This window comes from Pseudorasbora parva, chromosome 3, assembly GCF_024679245.1.
Source record: "Pseudorasbora parva isolate DD20220531a chromosome 3, ASM2467924v1, whole genome shotgun sequence".
In the NCBI taxonomy this organism is placed as follows: domain Eukaryota; kingdom Metazoa; phylum Chordata; class Actinopteri; order Cypriniformes; family Gobionidae; genus Pseudorasbora; species Pseudorasbora parva.
Genome location: NC_090174.1, coordinates 34,320,629 through 34,339,973, shown reverse-complemented (window position 1 = coordinate 34,339,973; position 19,345 = coordinate 34,320,629). Strand labels below are relative to the sequence as shown.

At 36.7% G+C, this 19,345-nt stretch overlaps 1 protein-coding gene across 4 annotated transcripts in view; it reads left to right on the top strand.

The window, feature by feature from the left end:
• stard8 (StAR related lipid transfer domain containing 8) overlaps positions 1-19,345 on the top strand; it is an 82,873-nt gene that overhangs the window by 29,477 nt on the left and 34,051 nt on the right. For all 4 annotated transcript variants that reach the window (XM_067438584.1, XM_067438583.1, XM_067438582.1 and 1 more), the window contains one exon: positions 14,856-14,927. In XM_067438584.1, coding sequence (XP_067294685.1) covers positions 14,856-14,927 — 72 coding nt within the window. The remainder of the gene's footprint in view (positions 1-14,855; positions 14,928-19,345) is intronic.

Sequence of the window (19,345 nt, the reverse complement as noted above, 5' to 3'; positions counted from 1 at the left end):
CGCAGCGGCGCCGAGTGACATGGTTTTCAAGCTATTGTTATCTAATTTTTTGGCCTTCAGAACATCTTAAAATACACATATGTAGATCCCCCAACATCTGTGATCTCAGAGATAATAAACCTAGCTACATTATTCGATTAATGCATGTACAATATGCCCATGAAATAAGGAAGTCATATTTACTTAATAAGTTGAAGTTTAAAAAAAAAGGGGGGGGGGGGGGTGCAACATATGAATCTCGCCTAGGGTGCCAGAAAGGCTAGAAACGGCCCTGTTCCCCGCCTTCCTGTTTCAGCGTCACATGACCAATGGAGCGTAAATGATTGGCTGGATGTTGGATGATTTGATACAGGGATCGATTGCTTCTCCTTGGTTACCCGGATGTTGACTCTGAATATTTTTACACTGAATTTTTTGAGACATTGAATTATTTTACACTGAATCTTTTGAGACATTATTTTTTTTTTTTACACTGAATCTTTTGAGACGTTGAATTTTTTTACACTGAATCTTTTGAGACTTTGAATTTCTTTTTACACTGAATTTTTTTTAAACATTGAAAAAATGTCATAGGCAAAAAAAACAGTGCTAGAAATTCGATGGCTTTTAAAATTCAAAGTCTGATTTAGATGCAAAATAAAATTCAGTGTTAAAAATTCGATGTAAAAAAATTCAGTGCTAAAAATTAGAATTCAAAATCCAGTGGCACAGTTTTACTTCCATATTTATGAATCAGAATACAATTTTGCATAAAAAGAACCCTGATTTTTATGAATTTTCCACAAGAGATTGTCTTGCATTCCAAACCTGTATAACCATGTTTTTGGTGCTCCAAATAGTTTTATGTAGAACTAGCCATGCCAAGATGGGCAAGGGACATGTTAAGGGACAGATTATAGAGCCCTGTGGTATACAAGTCTCATATCAACACACAGGGACGCTTATGAATGCTGTAAAACCTCAAAGCATGTTCTTGAAACAGCTGTGAGAGGAATGCTGATACACACAGAATACTTGCTCTATCATTACTCTCACATGCTTTATTTAGCTCAGAGCTGTGGCGGACATGTCTTCGGGTTGTATATTGCTGTTATGGATGTAGCACAGTCAATGTCTCAGACTCTAAACCATGTTGCGCAAGATGTTGAGCGTTTGGTGTTTTTAAAATATTTATCTGAAATTACTTGGTATACTTTTTACAGGGAGGAAAGTTTATCACAACATCCTTGTTTTATAAAACATCAAGCAATTCACATGGTTTGACAGCTTATGCTGAGCTGCGAGCAGAGAACGATCTTTTGGGATATCCTAGTTTCTTATTTACACTGATGAGGATGCTGCAGAAATGTATAATAAGACCCAGTCTAAATGTGTCAAATCCATTGCATGCAGATTCATATAGAATAACATTGTCATTTGTTGTTAAAATTTTGTTTATTGGCCGACATAGAAATTTAGGTCTTCTGTGGTTCATTCAGAAAAAGCCCATTTGTTTTAAAATGTTAGAGACCCAAATATTTTTTGTGTGCAAAAATTATTCAACAATCTCTTCTCTTCAGTGTTACTCTCCTACACGATTCACCTAAGCACCACAACACATGCATGTGGTGCTCAGCCATTAGTGAGTCGATGTTTTTCCGTAAAACCTGGAAGCACTGCAGTGTGTGAATATTCCAACAACGTGAATAACTTACAAGAGTGACAAGGAAGAGAAGACATTGTTGAATAAAGTCTCCTTTTTTCTGCACAAAAAGTGTTCTCGTCGCTTCATAACATTTAAGATTGAACCTCTAGTGTCACATGGACTATTAATGTATTTACTACCTTTCTGGGTGTTGTGTTGCTGTCTATGTGGGAACAGAAAGTAGAGCCCAGCACAGGCCTCAAATCTAGGCCTTAGTCCGGCCCTGGCCCGAGACGCTGAGGCCCTAGTCTCCGGCAGCTTATCAAATTTCTCGGCCCAAGTCCGACTAGAGCCATGTTTTTTTTTTTACATTGTTGCAGCCATTAAAATATTATATACATATTTGTTTTGTTTTTAATGTCAAAGTAATTATATTTAGTTTAGTTTCTTTATTAACTTAATTTCGAAAAATGTTTAGAGCAATTTTTTGTTGTTTAAATTAAAGTTTAAAAAAATTTAAGTGACGACCAAGCGGCCACGGCCTACAGTGAGTTAGCCGGGTGTTTAATCAATTTAGCCTCTCAAATCAACTCTTGACTTGTCTTCCCTTTAATAAAATCCATAGATAAAAAATTATGAAACACCACAAGCCATAACTCTGAAGAAACGCTGAAGAAACGCGTGCTGCTGCTGGCGTGGACTCTATAACCCTGTGCGAGCCGTCTCGACAGTCGCGTAAGCCATTATTGTCTCGTGTTGTTTCCACCAGCAGCACATCTCATTGTTCCATTTAATTAAATGTGCCCTAGAATGAAAAATTGAATTAACCTTGCCATAGTGAAATAATAAGAGTTCAGTACATGGACATCACATACTGTGAGTCTCAAACACCATTGCGTCCTACTTCTTATTTAAATCTCATAAATCAAATATACCACGAAAAAAAGTGCTTCTCAACATACATCCCAACCGTGACGCAAGCTTTGGGGATCTTTATATGTACGCCCACAACATTTGCCTCTGTCCAAACATGTTCATTGTCAGGCGGAACTGACGGAGCCGAATCATCAAACGACACTTGAGGATAGCAAAAACGGCAGCTCGGACACACATTATGATCCAGGCTGTGCAGGAGAGAACTTTTCATATGTCAACAGTCATGGTTGAGGTTTATTATAATCGGATACCACAACAAAGCATTTGTTTGTTCGGCCCATTTCAAGCAAGCTTCGCTCAGCGTCTTAAACTGAAGAAAAGGGAAACTGTATTCTTGCAAACATTAAGTAGTGGTTTATCCACTTATTGACTGTTTAAACAATTTCTGATTAAATTGAAAGTTTCTTAGAGAGACCGCATTGTCTAGATAATGCAAGATGCTAGTACAGTAACAATAGGAAACTCCAAGTACCATACAAAACTAAATAGTGTCTAATGACAAAGGTTAATATTATTTGTATTACAAAATACAACCGTAGATATGTTGCTTACAGATCGTTCACTCGATCCTTCTAGCAAACGTCACCTTTTCCAACATATAAGTTAAAATGACAGTCATTTGACTGTCTCAAGGCTATTCATTTTGTAAAAATATAAGTTATATATTAATATTTTTGAGAACTGAAGTAGGCCTATGATGTTTTTGCATGTTTGTATTAAGAGTACATCAGTCACTGCGTTGCCTACATTGTGACTAACGTTATTTAAACATGCAACACAGACTGACTAAATGACACTTTAAGCAGAACATCTCAAATGGAGATTGCTGAAATGCAGCTTACTTGTTTATTAGTGTTTTTAGATCATCCGTAAATAAGCCACATACCCTCTATGTAGATATCAGAGAACAATTTAACATGTTGTTTCAAATCATTCTAGGGTACCTTTAATAAAATAAATATAAAATGAAGGAGAAGCCTAAAAGGCCCGAAGCCCGACCCGCGTTTTAGGTATGACGTGGAAATTGTCTCGAAGCCCAGCCCTAGGGGCGTAAAAAAGTCGGGCTCAGGCATAAATGCATGGCTTTAACAGAAAGCTTTTGAATTTCATCAGAAGTATCTTAATTTGTGTTCCGAAGATAAACAAAGGTCTTACGCGTTTGAAACGACATGAGGAATTAATGACAGAAATGTCATTTTTGGGTGAACTAACCCTTTAAGTGCAACATGTGCTGTCATATTAGAATGAAAACTATAGTGGAAATGAATGTTGTGAGTTCTTTGTCCATGTTTTAGAGCATTGTTATGGGATAAACGGATATTACAGAATTATACCTTCATATAAGTTTGTTTGTGCATTCGTAGCCTTTTGCTTTGTGCAATTGTAGGTTGCAAGTTGTTTGTGTTTATTTTGTGTATATCTTATTTATCTTGTATAGGATGCATTAATGTTGCATAAATATCCGATTGACCTACATAAATAATCTAATTATATGTAGGCTATATGTATGTTAGTTAATATCTAATTATATGTAGTCACAATGTAGGCAACGCAGTGACTGATGTACTCTTAATACAAACATGCAAAAACTAGGGCCGGGACTCGATTAAAAAAATTAATCTAATTAATTAGAGGCTTTGTAATTAATTAATCGAAATTAATCGCATTTTAATCGCATATAAATATTTTACCTGAGAACAATGAGAAGTAATTTTTCACATGTATTTTTAGTATACCATTGAATAATGACTGAATACATAAGCTTAATCAACAAAATATTGTTTATTTATTTCAGTCCAGCAGACCAGTGCAATGTTTGCCATTAAGTGTAGCGAAAGCGTATTTGTGATATTTGAGGCTCGATGTGCTGCGGTGATACGCTAATTCCTTGTTGTATAGCAGGGGTGTCCAATCCTGCTCCTGGAGGGCCACTGTTATGCTGAGTTTAGCTCTAACCCCAATTAAACACACCTGTACCAGCTCATTAAGGTCTTATTAGGCATACTAGAAACTTTAGCAGTGTATTGAGGCAAGCTGGAGCTAAACTCTGCAGGACGTCAGTGGCCCTCCAGGACCGACTTTGGATACCCCTGTTGTATAGCTTGCACACAACCATGCTCTTGTCGACGCTTCCATCATTTCGTTTTTTAAAACTAAATTTCCCATCCACGGGGCCAAGCAAAGCGGTCTCATCAGCTTCTTCGTTCATGTTCACTATGGTTTGTTGTTTTCATGGTTGTTGTCGTGACTCATGAGCGCTAGTTGGTGTTCCAGTATAATCAGTCCGTCAAAACTCATTCATTGAAAAACGTTCCGCGGGGCAAAAATAAGTGCGATTAATTTTTTTTTTTTTTTGCGTAATTAATTAACGCGTTAAAGTCCCGTAGTTAATTAATCTTAATTAACGCGTTAAAGTCCCGGCCCTAGCAAAAACATCATAGGCCTACTTCAGTTCTCAAAAATATTAATATATAACTTATATTTTTACAAAATGAATAGCCTTGAGACAGTCAAATGACTGTCATTTTAACTTATATGTTGGAAAAGGTGACGTTTGCTAGAAGGATCGAGTGAACGATCTGTAAGCAACATATCTACGGTTGTATTTTGTACGGTTTTAATTATATGTTATATACAGTTGCAAGAAAAAGTACCACTTGCAGAATCTGTGAAAATGTGAATAATTTTAACAAAATAAGAGAGATCATAAAAGACATGTTATTTTTTATTTATTACTGCCCTTTGGAAACAATAGAAGATTACATTTTTCCCAGAAGACAAATTAATTACAATTTCCCTTGATTTTCAAATTCAGAAATGTGGTAAATTTCTGAATTTAAAAAACACCAAACTATTAATGCATTGTGTTTCTTTCTGGAGCATCAGTGAATGTTTGAACCTTTTTTAAAGGGTTAGTTCACCCAAAAATGTAATTATCCCTTGATTTACTCACCCTAAAGTCATCATATGACATTCTTCTTTCAGATGAATACAATCACAGTTCTATTAAAAATGTCCTGACTATTGGATCGTTTTCGAAGTCTTTAAAAGTGAATCTGTTTGTAAATGTAAATGTGCTCCACATGTCTCTGAGGAGTTAATAAAGGCCTTCTGAAGTGAAGCGATGCATTTGTGTAAGAAAATTATCCGCGCTTCAGGTTCCTGGTGTTAATTCATCTCTTCAGCGCACCCAGCTCAATAACACTGATGCATTATTAATAACAGCTAGCACTCTTGTATCATTTTCATCAACAATGTTAAATTAAAATCATTTCATTATTATCCCTGCAGAGGCCATTCCATTTTATGTATCCATGGCACATGCATTTGGATTCTTTATACACAAGTGATGTTGTCTGGGTTTGTATGCATTGTTTAGGCATTGTATACATAAAAAAAAATACTTTTTTTTTTGGTGAAAGGAAGTTGGCTGTAGGCATGCAAAATTTAAGATTACTGTTAATACTCTATTAATACTTCTCACTATTTGTTCAGAGGGTATGAACAATTGTTTTCTATTTATCCATTTTCTTGAAAAGGGTGTTTGATTAGTCAAACTGGTGAATTTTTATGGACCTCTGTGATTAACTTCACTGATAAAAACAACTTATAGGATTTACTTGATAAAATCATTGTAACAATTTGCACTCAATTTTTCTTAGTAAATTTTACTACTGTGATATCAAGTACAACTTACTTGCCAGTATCAAGTAAAATGTACATAACTATAAATGTAACATTTGCGAAGACATTAAGTAAATGTTACTTAACTACTTTTAATAAATACAATCTGCTAAGTTAAATATAATTAAGTAAATGTAATTTTAAAAGGAACATCACTGTTGTGAAAATATAAAGTTAATTTTATAAATCTGTAATATTTCCTGTTATGAAGTAATTTATTAGATTTTATAGTGTCTGCTGTCCATTTCACATTTTGAATTACTTAGTTTAATTAATTTATATTACTCACTATTATTATGTAAAGTATTACCAAATAAATGTAACAATTTTGTCTGCATCAAATCACAAATCACAAATAAATACAATAAAGTTGAACAGTTTATTATGCCAACATTCACAATGAAACATTAAATCAGTAATCTTCACATCAACTGATTAGTAGTTAAGGTACATTAGTATAATTTACAATAACTGTAGAATTAACCTTGTATGGTTCAACTAAACCTCAGCAACCAACAGTGGCATAACTAACATTAATGATGAGCATATGCATAGTCCAGCTGAAACCGAATGGTCACTTTTCCTTCATGCTCATTCACACATCGACTGGATCTTCTCAATGTGTTCAGCGGCATCACTGCGACTGTCCTCCTGCATACAGTTTATAATAAAGAAAGAAAGAACACCATTCTACTGAGAAACAAATACAAAATAGATTCATTATCAGTGCAGAACGAACATGCTTGCTAAAATTGACTAAACCTAACTCACAAACTTAAAACCAAAATAAAAGGATTGGCTTGGCATGAATCTAAACATAAACATAAACATAAACTTAAACCTTAAAACTTGACCAACAAACGGGTACACATTCATTCACAATAACAGAAAAAGACACATGGCAAACATGAGGGCTTAAATACACAAACACTGAGGACTAGACAAGACACACCTGTGAACAATGATCAACCAATACACCAATGACACATCAGAACACAAGACAAGGAGCACATGACAAACCAGGAAGAGCATGACAGGACATGACAGTGAACATGAAAACCTAAAAAAAAATGAAACATGAACCAATACCAAAACACTCTTTGACATTCTTTGGTGATTAGCTTTAATAAATTAATTTCTGCAAAAATTTCAGTGGATATAAAAACGACTAAAATGAACACATAGTTGTTGTCACAAATCTAAAATAGAAAAGTCAAAACTTACAGAGAATAAGCCAGCCATGTAAAAGCGACATCCCAAACTGACCGTCTCTGCCACCACTGAACAAGCGGGATCTTTTTGGAAAAAACAAACAAACTATAAAACATTAAATAGTATTTGTAAATATATGGTCAAATTTACTCTTTCTTCTCAGTTAATTTATTACATTAATAAATTGTGTAAATTTAACATAAGAGAGTTCAAACTTAATCTTGATTTTACAATGTATAATTTACATGAATTTATGTAATAGATTTTACAATACCACAAAGTCATTTTTTTTTTTGTGTTCTCCTCAAAGTCGCCTGGCATTTTAAATGAGCAAGCCTTTACATTAGAATGGATTCTGATTAGCTGACAGTGTTTTTATTGTCCAACAGCTGAAAAAAATCTTTCTGAAAGTGGTCCCAATGATATTTTTTGCTCTAAAACGTTATTGTTATAGCTTTGGTGGGAACCTAAGCATGCTGCCACAGGCTGGAGAATCCTTTTTTTGAGAATCCTTGTTTTAAGCAAAAAAAAAAAAAATATATATATATATATATCTATATCTATATATATCTATATCTATCTATCTATCTAATATATATATATATATATATATATATATATATATATATATATATATATATATATATATATATATATATATATATATATATACAGTCTTGTTCAAAATAATAGCAGTACAATGTGACTAACCAGAATAATCAAGGTTTTTCGTATATTTTTTATTGCTACGTGGCAAACAAGTTACCAGTAGGTTCAGTAGATTCTCAGAAAACAAATGAGACCCAGCATTCATGATATGCACGCTCTTAAGGCTGTGCAATTGGGCAATTAGTTGAAAGGGGTGTGTTAAAAAAAATAGCAGTGTCTACCTTTGACTGTACAAACTCAAAACTATTTTGTACAAACATTTTTTTTTTCTGCAATCGTGTGAATCACTAAACTATTAAGTTGTATGACCACAGTTTTTTAAAACTGCTTGACATCTGTGTGGCATGGAGTCAACCAACTTGTGGCACCTCTCAGCTGTTATTCCACTCCATGATTCTTTAACAACATTCCACAATTCATTCACATTTCTTGGTTTTGCTTCAGAAACAGCATTTTTGATATCACCCCACAAGTTCTCAATTGGATTAAGGTCTGGAGATTGGGCTGGCCACTCCATAACATTAATTTTGTTGGTTTGGAACCAAGACTTTGCCCGTTTACTAGTGTGTTTTGGGTCATTGTCTTGTTGAAACAACCATTTCAAGGGCATGTCCTCTTCAGCATAGGGCAACATGACCTCTTCAAGTATTTTAACATATGCAAACTGATCCATGATCCCTGGTATGCGATAAATAGGCCCAACACCATAGTAGGAGAAACATGCCCATATCATGATGCTTGCACCTCCATGCTTCACTGTCTTCACTGTGTACTGTGGCTTGAATTCAGAGTTTGGGGGTCGTCTCACAAACTGCCTGTGGCCCCTGGACCCAAAAAGAACAATTTTACTCTCATCAGTCCACAAAATGTTCCTCCATTTCTCTTTAGGCCAGTTGATGTGTTCTCTGGCAAATTGTAACCTCTTCTGCACATGCCTTTTTTTTAACAGAGGGACTTTGCGGGGGATTCTTGAAAATAGATTAGCTTCACACAGACGTCTTCTAACTGTCACAGTACTTACAGGTAACTCCAGACTGTCTTTGATCATCCTGGAGGTGATCATTGGCTGAGCCTTTGCCATTCTGGTTATTCTTCTATCCATTTTGATGGTTGTCTTCCGTTTTCTTCCACGTCTCTCTGGTTTTGCTCTCCATTTTAAGGCATTGGAGATCATTTTAGCTGAACAGCCTATCATTTTTTGCACCTCTTTATAGGTTTTCCCCTCTCTAATCAACTTTTTAATCAAAGTACGCTGTTCTTCTGAACAATGTCTTGAACGACCCATTTTCCTCAGCTTTCAAATGCATGTTCAACAAGTGTTGGCTTCATCCTTAAATAGGGGCCACCTGATTCACACCTGTTTCTTCACAAAATTGATGACCTCAGTGATTGAATGCCACACTGCTATTTTTTTGAACACACCCCTTTCAACTAATTGCCCAATTGCACAGCCTTAAGAGCGTGCATATCATGAATGCTGGGTCTCATTTGTTTTCTGACAATCTACTGAACCTACTGGTAACTTGTTTGCCACGTAGCAATAAAAAATATACTAAAAACCTTGATTATTCTGGTTAGTCACATTGTACTGCTATTATTTTGAACAAGACTGTATATATATATATTTTACTTAACTACTAAATGAATCTTGATTTAATAACTTTTAGATATTTAGACTACAAACAAGACAAAAATACCAAGTAAGAAGAGTATTTTTTTCAATGCCACTTTTTTAAAGAAGTGATGACTGTCTATCTCTGCCCCGCTCTCATGTTGAGCTTTCTCAAATGTGTCCATTCATGGAAGAAATTCATAAAATAAACATCCCTTTTTATCTTGTATGAGATTTTTCTATACCAAAAGAATACAGTAAGATTAAACATAATTGTCATTTATCATAATCATTATCATATTAACCCACAGCACCCCTTATCACATTAAACCCCTACCTATTATCCCCTCATTTTAATACCATAGCTCTTTAGACTTCCTGTTTATTGAATGAAGAAAGAGGGAGGGGGTGGGAAAAGGAAAAGCAAGGAGGGAGAGGGGGGATGTAGTGGAGAAGGAGAGGGGAAAAAGAAACACTTTACTTAGGGGGTTTCCACCTTTCCTGGGAGGAGAAGTAGCTACAGGAATGTTCATGTTTTATGCCTTTCTGGACCACCTTATTATCAATGAGTTTCTTATTACAACATCAATGATTCCTGAATCTTATAACAGTGATAGTAACTGTTGTAACTTGCAATGATGATTGGCATGGAGAAAAATGTACATTAATGATGATAAATTCAAACTCTTGCCTGTATGGTTTCATTTTATGAAAATTGGCGGTTGTCATACAGTGTGATTTTTGCTTATTCACAGTATGAAAATTATAGTGAAAAACATCCAACCGGATGTAGAATGTCAAGTGTGCATGCATAAATCCTTACCTCCTTGAATGTCTGTCAGACTCGTCAACGTGTGCAGCCATACATATGCATGCAGCGGAGAAATGTCAGAGAGCTGTGAGGTTGATACCACCAACCCCCCCCATCCCATGCCGAAATAAAACCAGCAGCATAGGATTAATTTGGACAACCCCCAAAACATTTAAAATCTTATTTTTAAATGCATTACTTTAATATGGTCTTTATATCAATTCCATTTGTAGTTGATTTGTAAATTAAGTTTCACTAAGCATCATTTAGCCTGCCTCATGTCCAATACTCACAATAAGTTTTTTGCTTAGTTGCTTTTAATAAGAAAAAGTCTGATTTCCAATATAAGACTTTTGTTTCCAAATATATTTCCAAAAATATAAATTTTATCACGAAATGTATGCCTGAAAACTATATCCAAATGAAACAATATCGAATATAATCTTGAAATAATATATACCATGAAACTGAAAGGATTTTCCCCCCCCTTAAGACATATTTGTAATAGGAAAGAAGTGTTTGAATGGATTGCCAGACAATGCGTTTGATTACTTCAAGTGTGTGATCTAGAAGCATTAGAAAAGTGGGCGTCTGGGTGGGAAAACCCAGAGCACTGCTGGGAGTCAGGGAGTTCTGGAATGCTGAAGGGGAGTGTATGGAGGCAGGAAACAGACGAAGTCGATCTGATCATAGAAATGAAAAGTGTGTGTACGTGACCGTTTGTGTTTATATTTATTTACACACATTTTCAGATCTGACATTTCTGAGTTCTTCTGACCTCTTGAATTATAATTTAGTACACACACACACACACACACACGTTTTTGTGAATTGTGGGGACGTTCCATAGGCATAATGGATTTTACACTGTGCAAACTGTACATTCTATCCCCCAACCCTGCCCCTGCCCATCACATGAAACATTCTGCATTTTCAAAAAAACTATAAAAAATAATTTAGTATGTTTATGAATCCATTTACATCAAGGACCACTGGCTGGTCCCCACAATGTAGGTGATCTCAGATTTGTATTACATTGTGAGGACATTTGGTCCCCACATTGTAATATAAACAAGTTCACACACACACACACACACACACACAAACACACACACACAGAATTATTTCTGTAATCTCTAATTAACCGCCATTTGTTGTAGTGTCGTTAAATCCTCATCTGTTCACTTGAACACAATTTTGCTTCCATGTGCCATGCAGAGATTGTCCTGAAGAGCTTTCAGCAGACTGTCTGCCTTTATAAATAGGCCAGAATTTCAGAGCCCAACTCACCCTGACAGCCATATGCTTATGAATACAAAGACTATTACTGACAACACTTGCAAGCTGTCTCCGATTCTTTTGGAATCGTGTTTATATAGTCATAACATCAAGTTCTTGCCACAGCTGCTGTTTTGATTGACTGACAGGGTTATTCTGTTGAAAAATGTTGGTTCCCCACTCCTTGCTTCACGCTGCAATGTCATTGGCTATTCAGTTTACATTTGGATCTGATTGGCTAGCTTCCCAAATGACAATAGTTTATGCGCAGAATGTTTATTCTAATGTGACCTGCTTATGAAATCTTATTGTAATTCATGCACAAAGCACATGCCCAAAGAGAAGATAATTTTGGCATTCAGTGAACACAATCACAGGTTAATCAAATGGATATTCTCATATGCCATTCTCTTATATTTTGCATTCCATTGGGATGATTCGTTTTTGCTAAATAAATCCTGATTTTATGGTGCTTCCCCAAATTAAGATAACTCTTCCTCAAACTGTCCCTCAATACTTCCTAGGCGGATTAGTGACATACCGAGCATGTGTTTACTAGTGCTATGTTAACTGAATTCTTCTGTCAATCGGACACAAACTAAATCAAAAAGCTCTCAATGGCTCCTATAAACATGGAGCGTGTAATTTCTCTTGTGCCCTCGCAAATCTAATGATAGAGATCACTTCTGGAAAATACAACTACTGGAATAAACAAATAATCCCAATAGAGTGTGAAATGTGCACAAATGGCATATCACATTATGGATTTGATGAAACCATGATTAATGTGTGATTGTCTAATGACATGTTTGAAATCCCCTCTCTCTCTCTCTCTCTCTCTCTCTCTCCTCTCTCTCCTCTCTCCTCTCTCCTCCTCCTCTCTCCTCTCTCCTCTCTCCTCTCTCCTCTCTCCTCTCTCTTTCACGCTCACTCACATTCTGACAGGTTTAAATTGGGTTTTTATTGAGATGACTTGTCTGATAGCTGGATCTGTTTCATTGCTCCTTAGATTGATTGGATTGTGCCCAGATAGAGGCAGATGAGAAACTTTCAGGACCAATCACTTCAGTGTGTCTTGTTTCCTTGAGGTCTTGTTGTTGAGTCGGTCATTTACCAGTATCTTAATGCAAGTAAACCGTAGTTTAACTGTTGTTGAATGGTGTACAGTGATTCCTAACTAGGGATATGTGGAGATGGGGAAAAAAGCTTGACTCTTGAAAAGCTTTTGATTTTTGTTAACTATAAAACAGACATTACATCATAAAATAGCAGTGCTGTCAATAGATTCAAATTAATATTCCATCTAAATTTACAACATGGAAATGAGCTAACTTGGTGTTAGTGTGGTAAAAATAGGAAAACTATTCACAATACAAACAAATGTTATGATTACCTTATACAATTTATGTAGTATTTCTAACCCACCTTATAAAAATGTGTTTTTTGTTTTTGTTAATGATCATACATTTACATCCCAACTCCTGTAAAATGTGCGTTTCTTTTTTTTTGTTATTTTGTGTTTATTTTGAGTATTCATGAGTACACTTTTTCAATTTACATATAGTGCTCAATGCAATCACAGTCAATGCAATACATTTACAATGTATATACATGTACAGTTACCTGATTCTTTTAAATAAAATTTGTACTCTATATTTGTTCAATTGTTTCAAAATATAGCCTTTTTTTTTACAAATAGAAAAAAACAAACAAAAACAAAAAGCATTAAAAGAAAAAAGAAAAACTATGTACATCCAGGGAGAAAACATGTGTCTTAGTTAAATTCTATCCAGAATAATATCAAATGTCTTATTATAACTTCAGCTGGCTTGGTATTTGAACATATACATACATCTATGTATTTGGATATTAAATCTGATATATCCATGCACATCTATACATCAGTCTTCTATTTATGCAGCAAAATCAGGCCTTCTTTCTGATATATATTCCACCCATTTTCTCCATTTTTCCAAAAACATATCCTTCTTTAAATTAACAATAAAAGTGATCTTTTCCATCATATAAATCTCTATAGTCACATCTATCCAGTTATCTAATGTCGGTCTCTCCTGTTTTAGCCATTTGCGTGTGATTGCCTTCTTACTGGCTGCTAAAAGTACACCCATCAGGTATTTATTATCTGTTGATAATATATCTGGACATACACAACCAAAATACAATAATTTGCTTTCTAAGGGTATGTCTCTATTAAAAATATGTTCAAGAGCCTCTTGTACTTCTTTCCAATATTCTTGAATAAGTAGACATTCCCAAAATATATGATAATGGTTTGCTTCATTACATCCACAGTTTCGCCAAAATGTGCGTTTCTAAAATACAAAAGCAGTGTGAGGTTGGACTTGCATCTGGGCTGTTATTTCTGAGTTCAGTGCTTGTTTTTCCTGAGCTGGTTAACTGACTCCTATCACCTCACCAGTTTCCATGGAGATCTCGGGCATATCATGCCAATCTGAAGGCATTGTCCATCACATGTGCCATGTTCCCCTGATGATTGGTGACAGCTGGATGAAGATCATTGTCTCAATGATTACAGTTAAAGTAGAACACACTAATAAAAATGGAGTAATTCCAATAGGGTCCTCAAACCATCGGTGCTAGCACATGACTATCATATTTTAATCTCGATGGGTTTTGTTTTTGTAAAGTTTGTTGGATCTTTCGCTGTTACGGAAAACTAGATAAAAATTCCAGTTCTGCTCTCATTGCCATGCAGAACGTTTTTTTCCTCAGAGAGTGCTAATAATGTGACCACATATTATCTAAATAACCTTAAACAGCGCTTATTCACAGTGAAATGAGTCATCAAATCAAGCATAATTTATTCTGAATGTCTGAATGATAATGTCTAATAGCATGAAAGAATTGAATGAATATATTATCTTATTGATTTCATTAATTCTCTCTCTCTCTCTCTCTCTCTCTCTCTCTCTCTCTCTCTCTCTCTCTCTCTCTCTCTCTCTCTCTCTCTCTCTCTCTCTCTCTCTCTCTCTCTCTCTCTCTCTCAGAGCTGGAGGCGAAAGAGGCCTGTGAATGGCTCAGAGCGGCAGGATTTCCTCAGTATGCTCAGTTCTATGAAGGTAATCCAAAATTCATCTCACAAAAATCAACTCATCCCCTTCATGTCTGTCTTTTTCATTCACCCTTTACCTCCGTTTTGTTTCCATCTGGTTTGCCTCCATATTGTCTCTTTAGAAAGGTGCAGAGATGTGAATGGAAGAGCTTCAGTGTTATTGTGTTTCAGGATTAGCGATTGGGGAAATGCATGTGAGACCAGATGGCTTTTGGTTCAGATCCCTTTTGGGTTATGAGTGTAAAGTCGTGCTTAACCAATGAACGGTCCACAGCACAGGTGCTGCAAATGTTCAGAGCTTGTTTTAGTCCTGCTGGTCTGCTTCACCCCCAAAGTATGATTTGTGCCATTTCACACACACTGAAGTTAAACAAATCTAAAAGCTCATGCATACTCGGTTCACAGGTTATAGACACTGGAAAAATTTGAAGAGAAATTCATTTGAATATAAAATAATTGGCATGGTTCACCCAGAGATGAACATTCTGTCATCATTTCGCTACTCATCCTCATGTCATTCCAAGCCCTCCAACTTACTTTCTTCTGTGGTACATAAATGAATATCCTGGTCACCTATTTTCCGTTTATAATGAAAGTGAAATGAGGACAGGTGCTGTCAAGTTCCACAATGACAAGAAAAGGACTATGCAAGTATTTTACAAAGTGATTCATATGTCTATATTCCAGTTCTTCTAAAACCACAGTCGTCTGAAGCATACAATTGGAATAGAACTATGATGCACTATATAAACATTTATTTTTGACATTATATCTTTACCATTTATCTAATGCAGAGTAGGGATGTTAACCGATGACTTGGCAGATGGTTGACCGTATCAACTTTAACCGATCAAAGTTGTCGGTTAAAAAAAAAAAGTGATCTCTAAATAATTAGGCTATTATAAACAGTGGACTAAACGCTACTACAGTTAGCCATCTCATTCCAAAATCTTTTTGTGTGAAGTGAACAAATCCCTCACACTCAATTTTTCATAACACGCTTGTTTGTACTTAATAAACCAATAAAAACATTTAGCGCAAGGTCGCAGCGTTTGGGTTTGTGCACTCACAAGGTTTGCAAAAAGTAAACCGGCTAAAACACTTGAAATTAGAGCCAGGGCAGACGACAGTATGAAGCGTGCATTCCCGATAAGATGGGCTTACATTCGGACATATATTACATCTACATTTCAGTGGTAACAAATAAGGTGTTGTCTTATGTCTTATCATCATCTTTTTTTATTATTGTTAGCACTACCTCGAACTAAAGCGGCGTCTCTTCAGAGTTGTCATTTTCTTGAACGAGCTGCGGCAATGTTTCAAATGAGCTTCTAACGCTAGACAAATGCCTTTATTTTCAACTCAATCACCTTGTACCCAAACCCTTGTTTGTCAATTACAAACAAGCTCCTCGGCAGCGCGTTTCCGCGACTCATGTTACACGCTGTAGAGGATTTTTAAAAAGTTGCGCGAGTGGAAGGGAGGCAGCGGTGCCGGGACAGTGTGTGTGTGAGGGCGGCAGAGAGATGCGACAGAGTTGCGGAATTGCAGGCACGGCTCGCAGCATATTTTAAACTTATCGGTTAACCGGTTTCAACCGGCTAATAAGGCTCGGTGGTCGGTCAAGAAAATGTTTAGTTTTGCCATCCCTAATGCAGAGTTCACATCGCACGATTTTACAAAGTCGTCGGATCACTGTTGTTTTCACGCTGGTTCTTTTAAAACTGGATTTTGGCATGCTTAGTTTGGCACACTAAATGTTCAGCTATATTACTTATTTGCCTGTATTGACACCACATGAGAATTGAACTGAGCTAGAGGATGACATCACGCTTTTCTCCAGAATGGATGTCCGGCTGAATCAAGTTTTGTTGCATAAATTTCCATTTCATAAACAAACACACGTGAAAAGTATCGCAAGATCACGTGTGAAACCGGATATATTAAAGGGTCATGAAACCCCCCTGCTGCAGCGGTGTTTTTTCACACCTTCGATTTGAAAAGGCTTGTTAAAAGGGGAGTGGTCGACTCTGAAAAGGTGGGATGGTATTGTGTGGAAAGAGGGAATGGTTTGCATAAATAGGGGAGTGTCAGTAGGTGCATTAAGATTAGAGATATAGCAGCAGTTACAGCGGTTCTGAGACATGTTCTTGGTTCACGTTGGCATAGTTTACCACAGTGAGATTAAATGAGGGATGAGTAGGCTACAGCGAATGAGAGAGCTATGAGTGGCGTGCAGCAGAGATCGCAAATCATTCAGCTCTTCAAACCAGCATAATTCAGTGAGAAATGAAAATAAATGTTATTCTGCATGACGAAATATTTTGCAAACATGATAAAACTATATTTGTCCAAATATGCACGCTGTTTGGCAAGATGAACAACGCGCCGACGTGATAAGAGAACGTGAACCACCCAACATGCGATGTGATAGAGATGTGTAATTCTAGATCGGGGTAAAAGCGAAGGGGTTTGAGGCTAGTCTTGACCGCGCATCTGAAGCACAGAGCGATGGGCGCTGGGTTGCCGTGACGATCCGCGCTGTCTATCACTCGGCAGCTAAATCTATATTTGTCCAAATATGCAGCACTATGTTTCACTAAGAGCCCGAACACATGCGGTTTAGTGCATGGCTGTGACCACAAATAAAACGGAGAGGACGTGGCTTTTGTTCATTATCCAACAGATTACAGATTGGTTATTTTGCACTCCTGACAAAAATTAGATAGTCAACGCTTGCAGGTTCGGCGTGCGATTGCTCAAGTTAATTTTACTTTACCGAGCCTTTGTAGCAAAGGCTTCCACAGACGGCGCCGGTTACAGCTTGCTCGGCGCCCTTTACGTTACTTCGTATCAGCACAACACCTAGCTTTCCTCCGTGACTTTTCCGCACGCTGCTTCCAAAACTTCCCTAACATCTCTACAATAATGATGGAAGACGAGCCTGACAGAAGTGACTGTCTCATGCATATTAACTGAATTATCTTTTATGCATACTACAGCGCAGGGATTGGACTGAATGAGCTTTATGTCATGAATATATATCGAGAATCGCTCGGAGCGGTCGACGTCAGCATGTGCCCACCAGCCCATACATGGACCGAAAAGGCCGCGCCAACGTCAGCAATTTGTGACGTTGCTCCGACTAAGCTTTTCAAACCGGAAGACAGAAATCGCTCCGAAAAATGCAAAAAATAACTATTTTCACATATGAATACCATTTATGAGTACCCTTAGTGTTTTCAATGATGTGCAGCCTATACATATTTGTTTACATCTCAAAAAAGTGTTTTGGGGTTTCATGACCCTTTAAAAATGATAGCCTGCAAGAAGCTTGCTGATTTGCAGAGAAAATGAAAAAAAGATTATGCAGGAGGACATGGTTGTAGAGACACAGGGAGCATGGATTGTGTGTTCTGCAAAGAGAGTGGGAAGTAAATAAATCATTTTGCAATGTGCTGCTGTTGCAGCTGGTCAAGCAAATGTTTGTACTTGGTGTTTGATATAATTGTAAAAATATCTTTTAATACTGATATTCTGGTCTATAATCTTCTCCCCAAACATCCCACTGCTGTGTCTTGCTCTCTGATTGGCTGTAGGTCATCACAGATATAATTTTCAGTCAGAACACATTTCACAGAGCAGGATTTTGAAGATTTAGCATGCCTATGTCTTATGGGCATCGGCGATGCGTCTTTGATAATTCAACATTAATTCCACGACAATTTTGACAAACATTTTGGGTTTATTTTATTTATTTAGACAAAATGAACATGAATCTTATTACTAGTCTACTCCACTTGATGTCACCCCCTTATTTGCCTTGTGCAATGTTACAACAGAGCCCGTCATTCATTCATTGCCTAAAATGGCAGATTAAGGTTTGTTGTCGATGTTAACATCACCTTCACATAAGTCATGGTAGCATTGGTATGGCATGGTATGGTAGCATTTTAGATTTCGCAATCATGACAACAAAGATACTGTAAAGAAGAACAAAGCTATATGCCTGACTTGTAATTCTGTAGTAAAATGCTGTAGTAGTACTAATCTGTGGAGCCATTTGACGAGACATGATCCAGTCATGCAGATTTAGCATATGGCTTTGAATCAGTAGAAACCCAGGAGTATCTTCAAAAGATCGTCCATGGGAGTGGGATCTCACTCACAGCGTTCGGCTCAGGCAGCTGCGGGAATTTGTGTAATTGGAGCGGTGCGAGCAAAGTGAGTGTTTTAACTTTTCAAAATTATTCCTATGAAAGTTAAGCTTCCAAAGGCATGAATTGAAAACGCTCCAGGCTGAACACGCGCTGTGAATGTATGCCGTGGTCGCGCTTGCCTCAGCTCTTGTGATGAATGTAATCCAAATCCTGGTCTGTTTGTGCCGTGACACTCGCTCGGCTCACTCACAATATTATTAACAGA